General features: G+C 43.4%; 1 protein-coding gene across 3 annotated transcripts in view; it reads left to right on the top strand.

The window, feature by feature from the left end:
* The window catches only part of NMNAT3 (nicotinamide nucleotide adenylyltransferase 3), a 125,404-nt gene that overhangs the window by 106,318 nt on the left and 4,825 nt on the right, over positions 1–14,261 (top strand). The window contains exons 4-5 of one of the 3 annotated variants that reach the window (XM_021069538.1): positions 4,790–4,973; positions 10,611–10,696. The exons of the other annotated variants lie outside the window; for them this stretch is intronic. Coding sequence (XP_020925197.1) covers positions 4,790–4,973; positions 10,611–10,696 — 270 coding nt within the window. The remainder of the gene's footprint in view (positions 1–4,789; positions 4,974–10,610; positions 10,697–14,261) is intronic. 3 annotated transcript variants of the gene reach the window in all.

Here is a 14,261-nt window from a genome sequence, read left to right as displayed (position 1 = left end):
ATTAGGACATTAAGAGAAACAAAAATTAAAGACTTCTCTTTCTTCCTAAAAACAAAATGAATCCATCAACACATTAAAAAGATAATATATCTTGATCAAATTGAGTTTATCTCAGGAATGCAGTGTTAAAGATTAAAAAGTTAATCAATGCAATGTGCTGTATGAACTGACTAAAGGAGAAAAATCACACTGTCAGGAGTTGCAAAAAATTCATTTATAATGAAATCTCTTAAACTAGGAATAGCTTAGAATGTCTTTTTTTATTCTATTAAGATAACGTTATAACATTATGTAAGTTGCATGTGTACAACATTATATTTCTACTTTATTTCTACTTCTGGATACCCTACAACATGCTCATCACCAAAGATTTAGTTCCTGTCTGTGGCCAGACCTTTAAGGCCTTTTACTCATTTTGCCTTCCCACCCCTTCCTCCGGCAACCACTACTCTGTTCTCTGTATATACGTGCTTATTTTTGTTTGGTTTGGTTTCTTCCCTTGTTTGGAGTTTTTTTTAGTTTGTTTATTTATTTTTTATATTCCACATGTGAGTGGAATCATACAGTGTCTTTCTTCATCTGACTAATTTCATTTAGCATAGTACCTTTAAGGTCCATCCATGTTGTCACAAACAGCAAGATTTCATCTTTTTTACGGCTAGGTATTATTCCATTGTGTGTGCGTGTGTGTGGGTGTGTGTGTGTACCACAACTTCTTTATCCATTCATCTGCTGATGGGTGCTTAGGTTGCTTCCATGTCCTGGCTATTGTAACTAATTCTGCAATGAACACAAAGGTGTATATGTATATATCTTTTAAGATTTGTGTTTTTATATTCTTTGGATAAATATCCAGAAGTAGGATAGGTGGATCATATGGTAGTTCTGTTCTTAATTTTTTGAGGAATTACTGTACTGTCTTCCACAGTGGCTGCGTCAATTTACATCCCCACCAGCAGTGTAAGATGGTTGCCTTTTTTCCATATTCTTGCCAACACTTGTTATCTCTCTTCTTTTTTATTATAGCCATTCTGACAGATATGAGGTGGTATCTCATTGTGGTTTTGATTTGCATTTCCCTGATATTTACTGATGTAGAGAGCATCTTTTCGTGTGCCTGTTGCTCAGCTGTATGCCTTCTTTGGGAAAATATCTATTCAGCTCCTCTGTCCATTTTTAAATTGAGTTGTTTTTTTATTGTTGAGTTGTATGCATTCTTTATATATCTTCGATATTAAACATCTCTTTTAAAATAACATGTGTCAGGATAGACCAGGCTAAGGCTGCAGTAACAAAACCCCCAACTGGAGGAGCTTAACCATTAACTAAAGTTTCTCTCTCATCAGATAAATCCCATGTAGTTTCAGAAGATCTCCAGGGCAGTTCCCTTCCATGCTGTGTCTCAGGAATCTTATCAGGCCCCTTAGGCTTTGCTATGTTAATTGTAGCTTTGAGACTCACAATGAAGAGCTGGAGGGTCCTGCAATGAGTTTTTATGGCCAGGTCTAGATGGGGCATATGTCACTTCCACTCACATCCCATTAACTATAACTCAGTCAGATCACATAAACCCAACCCAATTTTAGGAGTAACAGAAGTATTAGCTTCCTAGGTGCCCAGAAGGAGGAAAAATAAAAATGGGTCTTAAGGAACACGTGGCATGGTCTCTGCCACAGCTGAAAAAGGATATCTACAGAAAACCTGCCACAAACATATGTGATAATGAAACTAGAAAGTTTTTCCTCTGATAGTGGAAATAACACAAGGATGCCTGCTAACACTGTCTCTATTCAGCATTATGCTAGAGGTCTTAAATAATGCAATACGAAAAGTAAAGTGTAAAAGGGTTGGAAGTGAAGCAGCAATATTGTCAGTATTTTCAGATGGTATTATTTTGAACACAGAAGGTTCAGACGACTGCAAACAAACTATTAGAATTAATGAGAGAGTTTAGTAGGTTTGGTATATACATATTAAAGATCTCGAAATCATTTATATTTCTACGTATCATCAACAGGAAAAAAGTATTTTTTTAAAATGCTGTTTATAGTGGCATCCCAAAATCAAGACTCTAGGAATAAATTTTACAAAAGATGTGTTCAGTTCTCTACAAAAATAATTGTAAAACTTTATTTAGAAATATTTAGAAAGACCGAAATAAATGGAAAGCTATATCATGCTCGTGGATTGGAAGACTTAATTGTAAAGATGTCATTTCTCCCTAAATTGAAATCTAGATTTGATTCAGTTCCTATAAAAATTTCAGCAGGTTTCTTGGGGGCTGTTTCATCTTTGTGGAACTTGACAACTGCTTTCTCAAATTTATATGGAAAATGTAAAAGGTCAAGAATTTGCTGAGACATTCTTTTTTTTTTTTTTTTTTTTTTTTTTTTTTTTGCTTTTTTGGGGCTGCACTCACAGCATATCAAAGTTCCCAGGCTAGGGGTTGAATTGGAACTAAAGCTGCCGGCCTACACCACAGCCACAGCAATGCAGGATCCCTGACCCACTGAGCAAGGCCAGGGATTGAACCCGCATCCTCATGGATCCTCGTTGGATTTGTTTCTGCTGCACCTGGACTGGAACTCCCTGCCAAGACATTCTTAAAGAAGAACAGTGTGGGGAGATTTACTTAATAAGACATCAAAATCTGTGCTACAGCTCTGTGAAGCAAGGTGGTGTGATGTTGTACAAGGACAGCAAATAGAGCCACAGAACCGAGAGTGGAGGAACAGGGCCCTGCACAGATGGGCACTAGGTGTGCCACACAGGTGACAGTGCACAGCAGCAGGGCAGAGGAGGTCTTTTTGGTAAACGATGCTGGAATAATTGACTATCCAAATGGAAAAGAATTTCATAGGACTCTCATCATGCATGGAAAAGAAAACTTTTATAAAGCCGTTATGAGATAATGTAGGAAAATATCTTTGAAACTCAAAATGCACTAGCCATAAAGGAAAAAGCTAACAACCCAACTACATAAAAATTAAGAATGTTTGTTTTCAAAGGATTCCATTAAAAGAACAATAAGAGAAGCCATCAGGTGAGAGAAGGTATTTATAACACACAGAACCAACCAACATAAGGTTAATGTTTGGAATATATGAAGAACTCTACAAATCAATGATAAAAAGGACAACCCAAAATATGGGCAAGAGATTTGAACAGGCACTTCACAGAAAAGCTTGAACATTTAATGATATATATGAATAAATGCTCAGGCTCATTGGTAAGAACATTAAAACCACAATGAAATGTAACTACACATATATCAGTTGGGAAAATCCCTCCCTGATTATTTTCTCAATGGTGTAGCGCCAATGAAATTCTCATGCACTACTGGTTGGAGGGTAAATGGCTACCACCACTTTAGAAAATTTGTTTGGCATTATCTAGTAAACTGCTAACACATCTACCCAATGGCCCAGCCATTCCACTCTTGGGTACATATCCTAAGAAATATATGCATGTGCACCCAGGAGGACTTGTGCAAGGATTTTCATAGCAGCATTGTTTGTCATCGCCTAAAGCCAAAATCAGACCAAGTCCATCAACAGTAATATAGAACAATTTTTGGTATATAATCATGCAATAGAATATTATGCTGCAATAAAACTGGTTTGACTGCATGAATTTTATGAACAAGGTAAAAAAGGCTAATGAAAGAATATGTTCAGTATGATTCCATTTATAAAATTTCAGAAGCAGGCAAAATGAATGTCTGTTTTTAGGGGTGCATAAATACATGGTAAAAGCTATAAAGGAAAGCAAGAGAATTAATATGATAAAAGTAAGAATAGCGATTAGCTTCCACTGGAGTGTAGGGTTGTGATAGGGAACTTCTGTATCTTAACATAGGTAATGGTTAAAACAGGATATATTTTATAACTTTTCATCAAAACACATGTGTTTCATGCCCCTTTTCGTGCATGTTTTATCATACAGTTTTTAATATATACTGAATCAAAATATTATATCTCCACATAAACATTACCTAATTTCATCCTTACCACAAGATCCTGCCAAGCAAGTATTATCTCATTTTACAGATAGGAAAACTGAAGTTCAAATAGCTAAGCATTTTATTTTTTCAAATAACTTGGTTATTTGCCTAAGGCATGCTAGTGAGGGAGGGAACCAGAGCTTTCACCCAAATCCCACCCCAAATCTCCCTAAGTCCGATTCATACTCTTCCCGTGATGGTTGATCCTCTGTAGCTTCTGCAGTTCACTGGAGCACTAAACCTAACCTGCTCCTTCTCCATTCTCAGAGCCAGGCAGTGTCACCCATCAGACAGCCCACATCTTGCCCATGTCTTTTCCAAAGTAGGCCTTCCCATCCCCTTAGCAGCCCAGTCCTCCAAAGCCAGTAGTGGCCCATGCAGTCAGTCTTCATCCCATCACCCACCCACCTGGTCCAGGCTGAATCCCATCCTTCATCTTTGATCCACAAAATCCCCTATTTGCACTGAGGCACTGTGTGTAACTATTGTCCCATACATGATTAGAGGACGGCAGTGCCTCGAGGATCCTGCATTGGGGGAGTCCTCATGTTCCTCCAGTATATTCTGACCCTAGCCATCTACATTGCTCTCTGGGAGCTACTCTGGCTGTGGAAGATGCTGAAGGAGAGGCACATAGTTCCTGAGGTAGCACTTTTACTTGGCATAAGGGAGCTGGCCCGCCCAGCAGAGAGTGCCAGGGTCTGCTCCCACTCAGGACGATGTCCCAAGATTTTGAGTGCCTGCCTGAATTCCAGTGCCAGCAACATCTGTGCTCTCCCCACCTAGGCAGGTACCAAGTGGTCGGGGGTATCATCTCTCCTGTCAATGACAACTACGGGAAGAAAGACCTCGTGGCTGCCCGGCACCGGGTGGCCATGGCCCGGCTGGCCCTGCAGACATCTGACTGGATCCGGGTGGACCCCTGGGAGAGTGAGCAGGCACAGTGGATGGAGACGGTCAAGGTGCTGAGGTAACGGTGGGCAGGTGCTCATGGGATGAGCAGGAGCCAAAGTCCTATCTGCAGAGCTCGCGGAATAAACACAGGGATGGAGTGTTGAATGGGGCTTCTGCCAGGCTTTCTTAGGCAAATCTGAAAAGTGTTTTTCCTTAAGGGAGAGAGACCAACAGATTCACATTCTCAGAGAGGTCCTGAGAGGAAAAATCACAAACCACCGTCCTTCAGGGTACACTTTGTGGAAATGCCTGGTCTTGTTTCAGAGGACTGAGCATCCAGGCTCCAGGGTCACCACTCAATTGCTGTGTGATGACAGGCACATGACAACTTCTCTGGGACACATTTCTCACCTGGGACAATACAACCTAATGAGGATTATGGAAATATAAGTCACTTTTCTGACCCAGAACCACATAATCATATTCAGTAAGTGAGACCTTTTATTATTGTCATCACTGACTAGGTTGAAAATTGCATCAGCATAAGAGACCATCTTTTCTAATTGTACAATCCTAGGTTCTGTACATCTAGACTTAAATTGTGAATCTAGAAATAGTTACACAGGGTATTTGTTTTCTTTTGTAATCACTGTTTGTGTTCAGCATCAGTAACGTAAGCACTCAAAAGCCCTGGCAAGCTCTGTACATCAGGACAGTGGGTCACTAACGTGTCTGGGAAACTTTCCTGGGAGGTTTCCAGAGAAGCAGGAAGTCCCGCCTGTCCTGGCTGTCAGAGGGGATTGTGAGGTGGGCCTGCCTCTCACTGATGACATCCAGCTCTGCTGGAAGGAATCACACGTTGTGGGCTATGTCTGTTACCTCTGTGGGAGCACTAAGATTGTCAGAGAAAGGAGACACGAGGGACAAAGTTGAATAGTTGGCAGGCATGTTCATGATGTGTTTTGGTTTTTATTTTTAGCCTTTTTTTTTTTATGGCCGCACCTGCGGTATATGGAAGTTCCCAGGCTAGGGTCAAATCAGAGCTACAGCTGCCGGCCTACACCACAACCACAGCAACACAGGATCCAAGCTGCATCTGTGACCTACACCACAGCTCATGGCAACGCCGGATCCTTAACCCACTGAGCAAGGTCAGGGATCGAATCCTAATCCTCTCATGGATCTTAGATTCGTTTCCACTGTGCCATAATGGGAACTCCCTGGTTTTTTGTGTTTTTTTTTTTTTTTTTTTAACTAATCTGTAAAGTACCTTGGGAGAAAAATGTTTACCTTTACTTAAAAGTAAAAAGGCTTACTTTTTCATATCCTGGTTCTTATTACTTACCCTTTACTGGGGAAAGAACCATCCAGAAGCATTCAGCAGCTACCGTGCTACTTCAAACTCTGTTGCCAAATTAAAGAAGAGCAAATGTGAAATAGTTGTTAGGATAATGCTCTTGCTCTCTTTTTAACATAAGGAATAAACTTAAACCTAGACCATCCTTTTAGAATAAGCTGTATAGTCAGCTCTCATTTGTCTAGGTTTATAGAGGGGAATAGAAACAAATATCCAGCAAATCATTTAGTTCTAATGTGGTCAGAAGCAGACAGACACCTTCTCCTCCAGCCTGTGTGAGGTAACGTGGCCTAAGGCCCAGATCTTGGAGCCAAATTTACTAGCAAAGTGACTTGACATGAGTTAGCCTCTCTGAGCCTCATTCCTCACTGGGGATGGCACCACGTACTTCACTGGGATAGTGTGTGAATTAGATGAGATGATGTAGGAAAACACCTGGTTTATGGTAGGCGCTTAATAATGTTAGCTACCTTCCCTGCATCCTTAACTCTGGCCCATAATTTCTCCTCATGACAGATAAGCCATTCACGGATCAACAGGATTTGACCACCATACCCCGTAGTTAATATTCTGCTGCAGAATTCAAACCTAAAATTTTATAGGACACTTTCCTTTTCTTTCTTTTTTTTTTTTTTTTTAAACTGTATCCTTGGGTGAAGTACTTCTCAGGCCTGGCTGCACACTGAATCACCCAGGGAGCTTTCAAAAGTACCGAAGCCTGAGTCTTACCCCAGAGGCTGAGATGTCATTGGTCCAGGACGGGACATCAGGATTTTTAAGAGCTCCCTGGTGATTCTAAGACATGGCCAAGGTTGAGGCCCATAGCCTCAGTCACCAAGTGTATAAATAATGCTTATGATTAGTATTGGGATTGATCCAAACTGGTGGTCTCAATCCTGGCTATAGAATCACCTGGGAAGCTTTTTAAAAATATTCAACCTCGGAGTTCCCGTCGTGGCGCAGTGGAAACAAATCTGACCAGGAACCATGAGGAGGCGGATTTGATCCCTGGCCCCTCTCAGTGGGTTAATGATCTGGCATTGCCGTGAGCTGTGGTGTAGATAGATCACAGAAGCAGCTTGGATCCTGCGTTGCTGTGCCTGTGGCATAGGCCGGCAGCTGTAGCTCCGATTTGACCCTAGCCTGGAAAGGGAGCTTATGCTGCAGGTGCAGCTCTAAAAAGGAAAATAAAACAAACAAATTCAACCTCCCCTCCCTCAAGATTATGATTTTTCTGAGGTAAGGTCCAGGTGTGGGTATTTTTAAAGGTCCCCAAATGATATCTTGTGCAGCCAAGTTTGAGAAGCCACTGATATAAATAATCAACACGGTTTTCTCAGGTAGCTGATTTACGTTTTTTCCAATATTTGGAGTGGGCTCACTAGAAAATTAGTTTGATTACTAGTGTTTTCCTAAAATTACCAAAAGCATTTTTTAAGACTGAAAATCTGGTTAAAATTGTAAAGTTAGGTGATTCTAGAAGCATGGCAGCAACCCATCCCCCCCTTTGCTCCTCTTGGTGGCATCAGCAGTGACTCTACATCATGGTGACAGTGACATATGTCACTATGAAGTCAATTCACTGCAGGGTTTATTGAGTATTCTTTTTCTCCTTATCAGGTTGCTTATTTGTGCTCTAATTTTTAAAAATCTGGGTCAATGTCTATGCTTTTAGGGCATTTGATTGCTTATTGCACCTGTCCTTGCCCCATGTTATGGGGGAGAGTCTTGGTCACGGTGCCACTTGATGTGGTCCAGCAGCAGCATTTCATGTGCCCCTTGGCAAAATGATCTTATATTGTCCTCTTTTTACAGCTGAGGAACCTGAGGCTCAGAGGGGCTAAGTTAACCAGTCATACAACAAATAAGAAGTGGTAGACTCTGAAGCCAGGCTCAAGGCCATCTTCAAAACCAGTGTTCTACAGGCAGGAACATAGGGTGGCTGACTCTGCTCCTGCCACAGTGATCCTCTCATTGGGCATCTCTGGAGACCAGGGACTGCTGAGGGAACAGAATATGCTGCCAGGGTCATTCATCAGGTCCAAGGCTAGGCTCACCAGGGTACCACTCAGGCAGGCAACAAGAGGAAGCAGTAGCCCCCTGCCCCACAAAGGCAGAGCAGAGGTCTGTGAGGAAGGTGCATTTGGCACTGAAAGTAATCATTTGTACACCAGAGTTCAGAGCTCCAGCTAATACTCCACGTAGGGTCAACTTAAACTAGGAGCTTCAAGGTGAGTAAAGTTAAAGTAGTAATACTACCTTTTATTTCTCATCTACTCTGTGTGCCAGCTGTATCATGTCTAGTCAGCTCAGCAACTCTGAGAAGTAGGAGGTAAGTTTGGCTCCTCACGGATGAGGAAGTGGAGGCTCTGAAAGGGTCAGCAGATACGCAAAGCCCTATAGATAGAAAGTGGAGGAGAGACTCAAACCTACTTTAGTCTGATGCAAGATTCCAGACTAACCTGGGAGTGAAATTCTCAGAGGAAACCAAAGGATTAAGGCACTGAAGGAAACATGCATGAGTCCAGCGAGGCCCTAAGACTCAGGTGAGTCTCTCAGATCTTCAGGAAGGACTTTGGACCTGTATGAAATGTATTTATTTATCCACCCTGGTCCATCATTCCAGAATCCAGCTGACTCTAGGTAAGCAGTTCCCTAGGTACGGAAACGATGAGTTAAATGAGCTCCCTCTTCACAACCTGGTGGGGAAGACAGACAGCAATGATGATAATTAGCACTAACGTTGATTGGGCACTTTCTGTGCACGGGTTGTGCAAAGCTCTTCAATTCATCCTCACAACCGCTCTCCAGGCTGGGTGCTGTCACTACTTCCCATTCTACAGATGTGGAAAGTGGAGGCACATTGCTTAAGGAACCCACCAAATTCCACAGCTACTAGTTGGAACCAGTATTCCAACCCAAATGGCATCATTCTAGAACTTAACCTCTGACTATCCTGCACCTTCTCCCCTAATAACTGCTGTCAGCCACTTCCCCAGCCAGGGAAAAACTCTTGCCCCTTCATGATCTTGTGATACTTAGTGTGGACAAGGCTGACATTAACTTTCCTGACCAATTAACAGAGGTCCATGAGGCTGTGAGAGAGTTCATGACTCGCCCGAGATCATATAAGCAGAAGAGCCTAAACTTGAACCCGGACACTCTGGCTACAAATACATGCTTCTCCCACCAGGCACTTCTCCCTGTCAAATACAGCCCTAGTCAATGCATAATACAGTAGGTGGAAGACAGAAGATCATATTGATACAAGACGTAGTGATTACCTGTGCTTGATTAAAAAGAAGAAGGCATAGCTATCTCTCGATTTGCAGAAGATAGATTGCTAAAAGAGCCAGGCCTGCCAAATGGGTGTAAGTCTAATCATATTTGAACTGCTAACAATGTAATGAGATTTGCTCTGCACTGCATACTACTCTTGGCACGTGTAACTCCTTCCATCTTCATAACCACCAATGGCAGGCAGGCATTGTCATCATTCCTCATTTTGCAGGTGTTGAGACCAGAAACCACCCACCTAGGGTCCCACAGCTGGCCGGTGGGGGAGCTGGGATTCAACCCAGGCAGTCTGGGTCCAAGCCAGGCTCTGGGCATCACCCTGTCAAGTTCTAAAGTACTAGCTTATGGAGATCCCTTCGTGGCTCAGTGGTTAACAAACCTGACTAGGATCCATGAGGATGTGGGTTCCATCCCTGGCCCCGCGCAGTAGGTTAAGGATCCGGTGTTGCCGTGAACTCTGGTATAGGTACCAGATGAGGCTCAGATCTGGCATTGCTGTGGCTGTGACGTAGGCCAGCACCTGCAGCTCTGATTCGACCCCTGGCCTAGGAACTTTTTAGAGCAGGTGAGGCCCTAAAAAGTAAAAAAAATAAAATAAAGTACTAGCTTATGATCCAAACAAGCATTCTGTTTGAGAGGCAGCTATGCGCCATGCCCTGTGCCAGCACTCGGATTTGTATTTTGAACTCAGGTCTGTCTGATTCTAACAGCCCGGGTCTTTAATTCCTATTCAACTTTTTGTAAAAAGTGAGCCATGGAAAGAAGATACTAACAAGTAATATCTGCCTATTTCCTCCTTCCTGCCGGGGCTCACAAGAAGGCAGTGAGCTATCTTGGATGGGTGCTCTGTGAGCACCCCAACCCATTTGCTTTCAGTCCTAGAATCTGGCACAGGGCCTAGCACATAGTAGGTCCTCAATAAATACTCATGGACTGAGTTACCTAAAATGGACAAAAGTAGGCTGAGACTTAAAATAGGAGGATGCCCTCCCACACCGGTGGCTTTGGGGGACTATAGGCCACGTGGACACCTCCTGAGCCCGTGTGTTTACAACACAGGCATCACCACGGCGAACTGCTCAGAGCTCTACCCCGGACGGAAGGCCCCGACCAAGTCAAGGCCATCACCCAGCCCCTGCAGGTGGGTACTGACCCTCTCCTCTGTGGGAGGGGGAGATGTCAGGGGTTCAGGTGAGAACCGATGGGAGTCACCCCCGCCCCCCGCCCCGGCACAGATAAGAGTTTTGGGAGTGACCCTAACACGGTTGAAAGGTCAAATTAAGTGACCTGCCACCATCCCTTTTAAGTTGTTATGCTGATTTGGGATTTTTCTGCCCCAAAGGAGTTTACCTACCTTGTGATTTGTGCTTGTGACCCGGATCACAGTCAAGGCTACACAGGGATAAACTGGGAGCTGCTGGGCTGCTTTTGAAAGCCTTAGCCTTTTTAAATACAAAACGTGCCATTATAACCCTTAAACTAAGAGGCTAATACTTCATAGAAGTGTAACTCAAAGTTTTACTCAGAAGAGGAAACCTACTTTGTAAGCGATTTAAAGTCGATTTGGATTATCCTTTTACTTTGTTGCCCTTGGTTTCTGGCCTGTTGTCAGCTCCTGGTGTTTAATGGAACCCCGTGAGCTATGATTTCAGAGTACCTTCCTTCTGAATGGCAGCCCTCATATCCAGGGTCAAATGCAAAGCCCTCTCATGCATATAAACAGGGGTGTCTGGGGATGAGGAGAGGGGGATGTGCCACAAGCAGGAAATCACTGGCCCCATGAGGCCAAAATTGCAGCAGGCTCATCTGAGATGTTTGCTATTGCAGCTCTCCCAGCTTTAGCTGGTGGGACACTATTTTCAGATCGGAAGGGCCCTGGAATATCATGTTTAAGCAAACAAGGTGGTATCTTTATTGTGGCACTTTTCAGAGCCTTTACTGTGTTCTTGTGCTTTGTGACTCTGTGAGAAAGGGCAGTAGCTTGCAGCCATTCTATCACTTTTTAATCATGGGGGTCTTTTTAATGCATATTAGTATTTCTTGGAATAGGTCCTCCCCAGAACACAGACTGGGAAATGTTCTTTTTTTAAATTTTTATTTTAATGCTAATTTCTTCTGTTTATATATATAATATACATAAGTTACAATGTTGTGTTCACTTCAGGTGTACAGCAAAGTGAATCATTTATATACACACATATACATATATCTATATATATATATCTCCATTCTTTTTCAGATTCTTTCCCCATATAGGCCATCACAGAGTAGTGGGTACATTTCCCTGTGCTCTGCAGGAGGTCCTTGATATTTACTGATTTTGTATATCATAATGTGAATATGCCACTCCCAACCTCCTACTAATTTATCCCTCTGCCCATTTGCCCTTTGTTAACCACAAGTTTGGTTTCCAAATCTTTGAGTCTGTTTCTGTTTTGTGAGTAAGTTCTTTCATATCATTTTTTATTAGCGCCTATATATCAGTGATCTCATATGATATTTGTTTGATTTCAGTATGATCATCTCTAGAAATAAAGCCATGTGCAGCAACATGGGAAGCATTCTAAAGGGACTTGAAAATACCCTAAAGATTTCCTGCAACAGTCCCCAGATGCTGGTCAAAGAATCACTCATAGCAGAATGCCCTGTGAGGCTTGTTAAAAACACTGATTCTGGAGTTCCCATCGCAGCTCAGTGGGTAACGAATCCGACTAGGAATCATGAGGTTGCGGGTTTGATCCCTGGCCTCGCTCAGTGGGTTAAGGATCTGGTGTTGCCATGAGCTATGGTGTAGGTCACAGACGTGGTTCAGATCCAGTGTTGCTGTGGCTCTGGTGTAGGCTGGCAGCTATGGCTCCGATTAGCCTGGGAATCTCCATATGCCACCAGTGCAGCTCTAGAAAAGACTGAAAAAAAAAAAAAGGGAAAAAAAAAAACAAAACACTGATTCCTGGGCCACACCCTAAACCTCCCGAGGGGAACGGGCCTGGGACTCTGACTGTTTGATGGCCGTTCTGGGGATTTGCTTGACCGCCAGTCTGAGAAACTGTGTCCTAGGGTAGGAATCTAAGAAAGGAGTTCCAGAGTCTCCTCCATGACCAGCTGCTACAGCATTTCTTATACTCTCTGGTCTGGGCCTCTTGCCACCCCTATTCCCACACCCCTCCCTGTCATGTCACAGCATAGCCCATGGCGGCGGCATTCATTCTCAGCCCTCTGCCTTCTTCCTGAATCACCTCTGCCTCAGCAGTCACTCCTGGCTGAGAACAGAGACCTCCTGACCAGCCCCTGCCCTGAGCTGGAGCCAGGCTATGAAGGGCAGTGAGCCCAGGCGAGGATGAGGAGGGGCTGCCTGGAGGAGGAGGCGCCCATACCACCTGGACCATGACTCGTAGGATCAGTTGGTTTTCTGGGGTTGGGGATGTGTTGTGCAGAGGGGCAGCTGAGTAAGGAACACAGGCAGTGAGTGTGGGGAGTCAGGAGCCTGTCAGGAGCCTCAGGGAGGGGAGGGGACCAGCAGCCAGTGACTGGGAGGGAGGCCATGACTCACCTCTCTGCAGAAGCTTCCAAAATCCCTGTCTCTTTGCCTGGACGTCCCTCCTCCCCCTTCGCTTCAGAGCTCCCCTGTCGAAAACCTGTCCATCCTATGAGGCTCCCATTGGAACCCACCTTCCCCGCAACACCAGTCCCTCCCTCCACCAAAACTCACCCACATCCTTTTGGGATGTACTTTTTCAGGGGCTATTGTCCTGCTCTGCTCAGCCCCGTGATGTTGGGCGTATGGCAGTTGTATGCATATGTGATAAACAAATCTCATTTCTTATGCCCTTGGCATTTTAAAACAACTTGGAATCTAATCCTGTTAAGTAATGTACTGGACATAGGTAGCTTATGAGTTTATTTAAATATTTGGGAAATTGTGTTTGGGTAATGGTTTAGAAATGGAAATATAAAATACTCAGTGAATGATGAATATGTGTGAACTCTTCATTGGATATTAGAGGAGACTGGGGGGCTTGTTTCTTATCCTTCTCTCTCGTCAAACCCTAAGTCCTATTAATCTTGTTCTCATCCAAAGTAACTGTTACATTGAATGAAATGTGGGCTTTTCAATTCACGAAAATGTATCAGAGGCTTTAAAACTGCTTGTGTCCTCGATTTGATAAACTCCCCTCCTAGGTGCCTGGCTAAGGAGATAATTAGAAATTGGGACAAAGGCTTAGGCAGAAAGAGGTTTATCACAGGAATTGTTATAATGGCAAAAAATAAAGCAACCTCAGTGTTTAAATATAAGGGAATGGGAGTTCCCATTGTGGTGCAGTGGAAATGAATCTGACCAGGAACCATGAGGTTGCAGGTTTGTTCCCTGGCCTCGCTCAGTGGCTTAAGAATCCGACATTGCAGTGAGCTGTGGTGTAGGTCACAGACACAACTTGGATCTGATCTGGCTGTGGCTGTGGCGTAGGCCAGTGGCTGTAGCTCCAATTAGACCCCTGGCCTGGGAACCTCCATATGCTGCAGGTGCAGCCCTAAATAAATAAATATAAGGGAATGTGTAAGTTAGTGGTAGTGTATACATAGGCTGAAGAATCAACATGCAAAGTTTTCATGATATAGAGAAACACTTAGGAGGTAAGTGAAAAAAATCAGGATCCAATACAGTATAATCTCCAAAAACATGTAAATATACTTTCACATATATTTGCATAT

Source organism: Sus scrofa, chromosome 13 (assembly GCF_000003025.6).
Source record: "Sus scrofa isolate TJ Tabasco breed Duroc chromosome 13, Sscrofa11.1, whole genome shotgun sequence".
NCBI lineage: Eukaryota > Metazoa > Chordata > Mammalia > Artiodactyla > Suidae > Sus > Sus scrofa.
This window is presented reverse-complemented; position numbering and strand designations above follow the sequence as displayed.